Here is a 9,237-nt window from a genome sequence, read left to right as displayed (position 1 = left end):
AAAAAAAAAAAAAAAAAAAAAAAAAAAAAAAAAAAAAAGCTGCAGGCAGCAGCGACAGCCCGTAGCCTCCACTCCTCCAGTCACAACACAGCATCAGACTAAAGTAAGTGTATCAGTGTATACCACTAACCTGCGCCGCTCTCCGGAGATTGACGCCAGTTGCCGGAGATAGGATGAAGTCGTCGCGGTCGGCCGATCGTCCACTCGTCCCTGCGTTGCTGCGTCCGACGGCTGCGCGGAGGTGGAATAGCCTAATAGAATAGGGGGAATTAGATTTGGGAATTTTGGGGAATTCGAGGTTAAGGTTAGACAATTCAAATATATATATATATATATATTTAGGATTACATTTTAATTAAAAAAAATATGTTAGGTGGAAAATATTATAAACATGTCATACAAAATTGAAATATGTAATTTATGTTTAAATTGATAGTTGTATTGCACATTTATATATTATATATGCTCAACATTTTATTGAACTGAGCAGGCTTAACAAAGTCCTAACACATGTCAGGCCAAAAGTCCCTATAAAAAATCACAAAATTTATTGTGGACCACAGTCCATAATGCATGGTGAACTATGCATAAAAATGACGTCGTTTTGATTCATGAAAAGAAACGTAGAAACAGCTCCGTTCCGTGCCGTTAACTATGTGTGTATAACATATTTAGTTTCATTTTATATACACTGCAATTTCCTTTCAACACAACCATAGTTTATTTTCGATATAGCTACAGTTTCATTAGACATTATAAACTTCAGTTTTCTTTCAACACAATTACAATATCATTTAAATATAACTACTGTTTCATTTTACAATATACACTAAAATATGTGAAATTGATATTCAGTTTCATTTTATATATACTGCAGTTTCATTTCAACACAATTATAATTTCATTTTGATATAACTACAGTTTCATTTGATAACATAAAAAAGAAATGTGAGACAATATCATTTGAGATGAACTGTAATTTCATTTACAAAACTCTGTTAAGACTTGACAACACCGTTTCTTTACTTAAAGAATAGTGTTGTTTTTGGACCATGGTCCACGACATAACAACTGATAAAAAACTTATTTTTATTATAATCCACAAAACTTATTCAGTACATGAATAATGTACTTTTAGTATATTCAAAATGTAATTTTTATTATAGTTCACACAATAATTTGCCTCGCTTCTCATAGTGGGCCGAATTAAGTTTGTTAACGGGCCTCAAGCACAACCCAAAATCATTGAAATATAAAAGGCAACGCTACTGGCCCGAAAGTCTAGATTTAATTTTAAACTCTATAATATTGAAAATTGAAAAGGATTGTGGATGCAAAATAAAAATTTTAAAAATGTTTGTATATTATTTGCAACAAAGTGGGTAGTAAAGTATTTTCAAAAAAAAAAAAAGTGGGTAGTAAAGTAAAAATTGTTAAGTATTTGAAATTGATGAGTGGAATGGAAGTTGGAGTGGTTCAAAGTGGGGACGAATGAATGAATGGAAGTTGAAATGTTTAGGCTGTTAGGTTGCCAACTAACTAAAATCCAAAACTGGTATGCAGAAAACGATCATAAAATTTAGTAGCACTCAATAAATAAACTGCAATGATTATTTACAACATTTTACTTGAGATTAATCATACAAGACACACAAAAACTTGTCATTCAATTCAAGCCTTAAAATGGAGGTTGCTTCATGCTATATTATTGTATAATTAAATAATAAAATGGGTATTTAATTTTGTTTAATTCTCGAAAATATACAAGTGTATTAAAAAAAAAATCCATTACGGAGTATTATATTTTGAGTATAGTTTAAATTAAATCCTCGTCCTGCTATTCTGCTAAGTGCTAACCTCCCTAGCTACTTCCTATATCTCTCACTACACTAGCAGAGTAGATCCTCTTCTTTTTACCTTTTCCTCCTGTTCTAGAACTAAAAAAGCTCACAGCTTTTGGGATTTGGCAATGGGTTCGTGCGTTTCAGCGCACAGAGACCCAGAATCAAGCATGAAGCAACGCCTAGTAATCGGGTCCAAAAATGGGAAGCTTGTGATTCCATCCCCTCTTAAAAGTAAGCCCACTGTAGTCAATGGAGCTGATATTAAGGTCACTGGTCTTCCTCTTCACTCTCAGCATTCCTCACCTCATCCTATGATCATTGGTCCGATTCTCTGATCCCCTTATTATGCTTATCATTTTTCCTCCCGGTTAAAATGCTAGCTAAATTCATGTGTTTTTTTGGGAGCTGGTTGGCTAAACTGTGTGAAAATAAGGAATTTATTTCTTTGCCAGTTGTGGGTGGGGTATGTACTTACTACTTGAAATTTGACAAGACACACACTGATTACTGGTAGCCATAGCCCAGATTTGTTATTGGATACCGTTTCACGATTGTGGCTTAAAACATATAATACTCCGTACTATTATAAAATTTGCAACTTTTTTCTTTTTATTTACGGAGTATAAAACATTTGTTAAAACAATATAATACTCCGTACTACTGATCGAATCATATCACAAACATTTCATCTCACCTTTCCTCTTCAAACCTTTCTTTGCTCTACACTTAGCTTTTTTCCCCGCCCCATCAACTACTGCCTGCCTTGTGTAGTTTGATGCACACAACTATTTTCCTTGCAAAATTTATCATCCCTATACTATACTCGTGTACCCACGTGGTGGTGTTTTATTTATATATAGCACATTTTTCCATTAAAAGGCTCCACTTTCCATCTTTGTGGCAGGATAAGTTTTTATATTACAAATTGCAGTAAACTGATGCTGTTTTGTGATTTATTTTTATTTTGTTCCTTTTGCTTTATTATACTGCTCTGATCTGTGTGGAATTTGAATTTCCCACAGTGCACTCTTATGACTATTGTGAAAAGTGAAAGCATAAAGCTAATTCATTTTTCATACCAAAACTCTTTACCTAAGACTCTAAGAGGCTAAGATGCCTAACAATCAGCTAATTCAATTTTTAAAAATAATGTTTTTGGTGTTATACATACAGGCATGATTCCCTACCTATTTCTTGTTTTATTATAAGGATTCTATGGCCCCTTGGAAAAGGGAAAATTTTGGTTCAAAATCTAATAAATAGGCTATTGAATTGATGCTACACAAATTTTCCTCCATCGATCCCAGTTGAATAATTTTATGATAGATAGACTTGACTTGTTCAGAATGTTTTGATAGGCTTGGCTTTCAAAGCCAACTATTATTATAAATAGTTTGTGTTGGATTGTTGCCATGGCATTTCTTATAGTTCATCAAGATTTTCCTTTGCTATATATAGGCAGCAAGGAGGAGGAGATGTTCTTTGATTCCCAGCCTTGGTTGGAATCTGATTGTGAAGATGATTTCTATAGCATCAAAGGAGGTGAGATAGATATTTGAAAATTGAACCCCCCCGTCCCCACCCCTTTTAATTTCTTCTGCAGTTTCAAGCTTCTTACCACCCCCAGTGACTTCCTCTGATCTGTACTGTTCCTCACCTAAATCCCTTCTCAGTGATTACTAATTACCTATGCCACAAAAGTAGATATAAATAAAAAATGTACTTGTTACCTTGGGCTGTTTCTGTCTGTTTGTCATTTTCAGGTTTTCTTGTTGACTTAATAAATGCATGCAGACTTTTCTCCATCTTGTGGGAATACACCTGTCCTCCGTCAGAGCTTTTCAGAAGGAACCCCTGTCATTTTTAGGGACAGAGCTACTATTTCTGTAAATGTAATTGAATCATCATCCCCAACAGACGAGAAGAAGAAGAAGAAGAAGAAGAAGAAACTCTCTGAACTTCTCAGAGAGATTAGTTTACAAGGTAACCTACAGTTGCAGGAGGAGGATATCAATGTTCAAAAGGATGGTGAGACCACTGGTATTGACCCCACTACTGTAAAAGTTGCAGTTGAAACACCACCCTCTCATTCCTCTGTACGTAGTAGTAGTAGCAGCAGCAGTGAAACAACTCCCGACAGAGAGTTCAAACCTGTTTCAAAATCAGCAAAGTCTGGACACTGTTGCCTCCCGAGGTTGCTTTCAAGTCGCAGCAGCTGCTTTAATGAAAAGAGGAAGAAAATGGCAAGTCCTGTCCACAGTGTTTCTTGATGGATGCATTATATTATGCCCTCCCTGCCTTGCTAAATAATGTCAAGGCCAGTATCAAGAAGAGTAGAGAATGTTTGTGCATGTGAGCTACACATACATGTTTTTCTTGGTCTTCCAAACACAGCTGCATGCATGCCATGCAGCCATGAGAGCTGTGTATATGAAAATTTTAGCACCTGGACCTGGTCAATGGCAGACATGTACACAGATGATGATAGATGTATGAATATAATGTGACCTTCCATCAACTTCATTAGCAAGAGCTGCGAGCATTACTCGATCTCAAGAAGTGTAACAAACATTATAAAATGTTGCAAATCAACAATCCAGAGAAGTATGCTAGCTAAGCTTGGTGTTAGTTAAACTGACAGTAGTTGAAGTGCATAGTCAATAAGACAATCGGGGGCCTAGCACAAGTGAATGCCATGGCATGGCAGCGCAGCGCGCCCAGTAGGCAATATAATAAGATGTAAAAATGCAGGTGGCAAACAAGCTTCAAGGTTTGGTTTTTGCGTCTGTCATACATGCATGTAATGTACTAATAAAATGGATGGTTTAACTGTTTTGTTTACAGTACATATCAATTCTTTGTTATTATATATATAATCGATGATAACAAAAATGTTGTTTTTTGTTCTTATGTTGGAATCTCTGAGAAAGAATGTGAATTGGGGATACAAGTGCAAATTAAAAGGAATATATAAAGAATGTTGTAAGAAAGATAGTAGTGTAGCAACCAATTTTATTCTGGATCAGTGCCCCTTATTACTGTCCTTTGATTTGGCTAGATGAGGGAAGACAGCCAAGATGTTGTGTGCCCTGAGGTCTTGCCTGGTCAAGATTCCCACCACTGGAGATACCTGGCAAATTAAATTAAAGGAGCAAAGTAAGAGCTGAGGTCAATAATTACATGCATCTTAAGGATGGGATGGGAATGGGAGGAATTGAAGAGTAAATTAAAAGGTAAAACTAACTCACCCCTGCTGCCTGATATTTGGGTACAATGAGCATGTGACGAAGTCCCACCTGCCTAAACAGCACCATTGCCTTTGCAACTGATATGCTTTCTGATACTGTAAAGGGGGTTGTATTGGTAAGGGGATGCAGGTCAACATACATCTCCATTTCATCATTTGTCACTGCCACATCTTCAATCTTACCCCACCTTTCAGCCAAATCCATCCAGCTGAATTTCTCGCTGACTTCCCACTCCTCTGTCCTCCGCCTTTCATGCATGAAATACTTCTTCTTCAGTACCAGCAGAAGGTGAGTTCTTAGCACCAGTCCATGAAGTTCTGTTGCCCGCCCTGGACCTGGACCTACCACTCCTTCATCCACCACAGGGAAACCATTGTACGTGGTGTTCTTAAGAACCTCCACAATACGACCCACCTTCTCAATTCCACCAAGCGTAACTACTGGTGCCTTCACATCTGCAAGCTCACCCACTGTCATGTTTCTCATCCATGGCTCAGGGTTTGCATCCAGGAAAGGCAGGCCTTTCAGTTCCAATATTATGTCATAGATACTCGGGTTGAAGCAGTCTCCTACACTTTTGGCAATCAGAAGCACAAGCATGGTTATTGGGAGGAGAAGAAGATTGTTTGTGAGCTCAAGGAATATGACACACAGGGAAACAGTCATCCTCATTGAACCAGCCATCAGGGAAGCTGCACCTAGAACAGCATATAACCCCCGGTCAATATATGTATATTTTCCCATGGCAATGCCAAGCAAACGACCATAAGATGAACCCATGAGGATGATAGGAAGGAAGAGACCAGAAGGCACAGCAATTCCAAACGTGATCAGTCCCAAGATACAATACAGCATGAAGAAGATAGCAAGCGATGAAATATTAAATCTTGAGGGAGTATTTACAGAGAAAATATTGCGGACAGCATCATCATTGGTTGTAAGGAGAAGAGTGGCAAGATCATTATAGTACCCCTTTGGGCAGTTGAATTGTTTCAAGTTTCCAGTAGAAGTAGAAGAAGAAGAATCACAGGGCTTACATCCGCCAAGGAAAGGAAGTCCATATAGGCAGACAGAGGTGAAAAGTGAGACGCTGAGACTGAGAAGAAGCTTATGTAATTTCCCTTTCCTGCAAGAGCACAATTTCAGATCACATTTGGCGGCTAAGTACACGTAACAACAACTTGTATTGAAATGATTCAGATGGATGCAACACATTAAGTTCATAAGTAGTTAAGTGTTTAGCCATGGTGAAGTCGATCATACTCATTGATGAGATTATAAAGGCGGAGGAGCTTGTGAAGAACATGGTTGTAGAGGCTTCCTAAGATTCCACCAATGACTCCAATGATTGTAATAGGGATGATATCTACAGCATGGTACCTCACAGTTTCTCCACTCACATCAAACATGATAAGGCCTCCTCCTCTTCCAAAGAGCCCACAGTTGGCAGATTTGCAGTATTCAATGAAAGCCCTGAGTACTACCACAACAACTGCTGTGCTGAAGAAGGTTCTCCAGAGAAGAGCACTCCTCCACCATGTTGCCACCTCCTCTAAAGCAAAGAGGACGCCACCAACCGGGGATCGAAAAGCAGCACATACACCTGAGGATGAGCCACAGGTGATGAGATCTCTGCGGTCCCTGTCATTGTTGAAGTAACGGAACCAACGCCAGTTGATGCGGTAATCGTCTGGCCCACCTTGACCTAATAAAGAAGCAATGCAAGTTCCAATATGTACCAATGGCCCTTCTTTTCCTAAATCTAAGCCTGCGGATACAGCTCCAATGCTTCCAATGATCTGCAAATTAATTCATTAAAGTGACTACTTATTTAGTTAAAATAATAATAACATACAAATCTGCAATGTATGTATGTTAGGGTTTAGCTCCAAGAAGTAGTTGGAGCTGAAGGAACATATATATCTATATATAGCTTAGCTAGAGGACTACAGAATTTCACAAACCTTGACAATCAGTGTTGTGGCACCAAACATATTGGGAGTGTCTATTCCATTGAGATATGCTTTAATTTCAGGTATTCCAGGGCCTGCGGCGGTAGGTGCAAAAAAGACACACAGAACAGAAGCACTCATTGTGAGAAGAAAATTGGTCCCAACAAAATATGCAAAACCCATTAGGTACCTGCAGCAGCATCAACCATAATTATATTGCCTTGCCACCTAACTAGTATAAGTAAAAAAAAAATAAATTATTGGTCTATATGTATCTCTTTAACTTCAATCTTGTGGTAAACTTGACGGTTAGCACTAGCAAGTAAATACTCCCATGACTCATCTACCTAGTTAGTTTTAGATAAAAAGGAGTATAGATGGATCAGATAACCTCTTCTTGTCGATGTAGTTGAGCACTGCAAGAAGTTTGTAGCCTGCAATGTTTTCGATTGCCAGATTTATGAGGGTGGCTATTATTCCAGTTAGAAGCCCAATCAAGAACGCCAGTGTCCATTTTAGGAAAACATATTGCAAAACATGAGATTTTGATCTACTTCTCCAGTCGTGTTTGAACAGATCATTCTCATTGATCCTAATTAATTAATTAAACCACACATGTCATCATAATGTTTGTAGTATTAGCTATTGATGAGGGAGGGGGGATGGAGTAAAATTAAGAAAGAGTATTAACTAACTAACTATATATATATGTGTGTGTGTGTGTGTGTGTGTGAATGATATCATTGCTGCCTGCCTGCCTTACTCGTAATCCAGACTCTCGATGGGAGAAACCTTAGCTCCAATCATGGCTAGCGGAGTGGAGGAAAGTGTGCGGTTTCTCTTGAGGAGAGGTCGATGCAGCGAGTTGCTCTCTGGGTCGTCATCTGCCTGCCCCTCCATCTCCTTAGTGCTTCCTGCAAATTCCGTGCTGATGGATGGAGAAATACAGAAGCTAGCTAGCTAGCTAAGATCGATTAGCTTGTATATCTATCAGTGAGTGTGAGTGTTAAGGAAAAAGCGCAGCTAAGGGGGGCGGGGCGGAATATCATGCACCCACCACATCCATGTGTTGGGAATGGAGGAACAATCAATATATGTAGACAAGTAATGGGAAAACATAAATCTCGCCCAGAAAAAAAAAATATATGCAGAGGGATGATGAATTCTGGGAAATAAATGATTGGAAACGCTAGATTAGATAATGCAATGCACCGCACATCCCATCTCCATCTTGTTGAGTCAGCAAACAGAGACACACTACATTGTCCTGCTCTTCATTCTTTATCATGCCCCACACAACGTCCAATAATTAAACCTTTTCATCTTCATCCAAATGTATCATAGAAGTGAAGTTCAGATTGTAATCCTAATTTGGTATATAATCAATGGGAACAAATCAAATACTAATAGACAATTCTAATTGTCAATTAAATTTGAAATTTTGTGATTATTAAATAAAAAAAATTCCTAATTGTTATGTGTGAAGCTCACTTTATGATTTAATCCGTAAAGAAAAAAAACAGTTTAAATTATTCATAACTGACGGTCTCAAATTGAGAAGGCTAATAAATAATTTGTATAAATTTAAAATACTCTGATTAATGATTAACTTGGTTAGTTGAAATTTTCAAAAAAACGTATTCCTAGGCTATATAATTGTAGTACTCAAAAAAAAAAAAAAAACAATATAATTGTACCAGTAGTAAAATATAGTAATACTAGACTATATTATTGTAGTAGTAAAAATATAAAATATACTCCGTAGTATGGTTTTGTTCACATATTGTCTTCAACCATGTGGACTAGTCCACAAGGATGCCGTCTATATGTCTTGACAGATACGCGGGTGAGCCCCCAATCCTTGAATTGACACGTGTACGCATCCAGATGGTAAGATTGCCCATATCCTCTGGCTGCAAACGAAAATAACTTGAAAATAAAGAGGCATCTTATTTCGTTCGTAACATGTAATATGACGATAATGAATGTATAATAAAAGCAACTGGCTACCTATATTATAAACCATCCCCCATCGCTCATCAGGGGACCTACCATTTTTGTCTTTCTTGGTGTAGTACAATGATTAGATATATGGAAAGAAATTTCTACAAGCTTAATTTTGCATCTGGAAGACTTTGATGGATTATTATTCCGGCTTGATTCCATTTTAACTAGAATTTTCACTTCCAAAAA

General features: G+C 37.6%; 3 protein-coding genes across 6 annotated transcripts in view; 1 reads left to right on the top strand and 2 right to left on the bottom strand.

The window, feature by feature from the left end:
- LOC116011978 (ribulose-phosphate 3-epimerase, cytoplasmic isoform) overlaps positions 1 to 291 on the bottom strand; it is a 4,907-nt gene extending 4,616 nt beyond the window's left edge. The window contains exon 1 of one of the 3 annotated variants that reach the window (XM_031251430.1): positions 40 to 291. The gene's annotated coding sequence lies outside the window, so the exon portion shown is untranslated. The remainder of the gene's footprint in view (positions 1 to 39) is intronic. The other 2 variants (XM_031251431.1, XM_031251429.1) reach the window with 2 other exon arrangements.
- Positions 292 to 1,929: 1,638 nt separating this feature from the next.
- LOC116012191 (uncharacterized protein At3g27210-like) lies at positions 1,930 to 4,633 on the top strand. Its single transcript, XM_031251673.1, has 3 exons — positions 1,930 to 2,165; positions 3,303 to 3,386; positions 3,639 to 4,633. The coding sequence occupies exons 1-3, from the start codon at positions 1,970 to 1,972 to the stop codon at positions 4,112 to 4,114; spliced, it is 756 nt and encodes a 251-aa protein (XP_031107533.1). The 5' UTR covers positions 1,930 to 1,969; the 3' UTR covers positions 4,115 to 4,633.
- A 17-nt stretch (positions 4,634 to 4,650) lies between these two features.
- On the bottom strand, positions 4,651 to 8,213 carry LOC116012190 (chloride channel protein CLC-b-like). Of its 2 annotated transcripts, XM_031251671.1 has the most exons (6): positions 7,808 to 8,213; positions 7,436 to 7,636; positions 7,057 to 7,234; positions 6,356 to 6,891; positions 5,093 to 6,218; positions 4,651 to 4,974 (listed from the first exon to the last, which is right to left on the bottom strand). In XM_031251671.1, exons 1-6 carry the CDS (start codon positions 7,942 to 7,944, stop codon positions 4,867 to 4,869), a joined length of 2,286 nt encoding a protein of 761 aa, XP_031107531.1. In that variant the 5' UTR covers positions 7,945 to 8,213; the 3' UTR covers positions 4,651 to 4,866. The 2 variants fall into 2 exon arrangements, with proteins under 2 accessions (XP_031107531.1, XP_031107532.1); XM_031251672.1 differs by lacking the exon at positions 7,436 to 7,636.
- Between the last annotated feature and the right edge of the window lie 1,024 nt (positions 8,214 to 9,237).

The sequence above is a fragment of the Ipomoea triloba genome, chromosome 3 (assembly GCF_003576645.1).
Source record: "Ipomoea triloba cultivar NCNSP0323 chromosome 3, ASM357664v1".
Taxonomy (NCBI): Eukaryota; Viridiplantae; Streptophyta; class Magnoliopsida; order Solanales; family Convolvulaceae; genus Ipomoea; species Ipomoea triloba.
This window is presented reverse-complemented; position numbering and strand designations above follow the sequence as displayed.

Excerpts from the sequence above, each read along its gene's own strand:
- LOC116012191 (XM_031251673.1), top strand. The coding sequence starts at position 1,970 with ATGGGTTCGTGCGTTTCAGCGCACAGAGACCCAGAATCAAGCATGAAG. Across the intron at positions 2,166-3,302 it reads ACCTCATCCTATGATCATTG|GCAGCAAGGAGGAGGAGATG; the intron begins GTCCGATTCTCT and ends TGCTATATATAG. Across the intron at positions 3,387-3,638 it reads TTTCTATAGCATCAAAGGAG|ACTTTTCTCCATCTTGTGGG; the intron begins GTGAGATAGATA and ends AAATGCATGCAG.
- LOC116012190 (XM_031251671.1), bottom strand. The coding sequence starts at position 7,944 with ATGGAGGGGCAGGCAGATGACGACCCAGAGAGCAACTCGCTGCATCGA. Across the intron at positions 7,235-7,435 it reads AACTACATCGACAAGAAGAG|GTACCTAATGGGTTTTGCAT; the intron begins GTTATCTGATCC and ends ATGCTGCTGCAG. Across the intron at positions 6,892-7,056 it reads CCACAACACTGATTGTCAAG|ATCATTGGAAGCATTGGAGC; the intron begins GTTTGTGAAATT and ends ATTAATTTGCAG.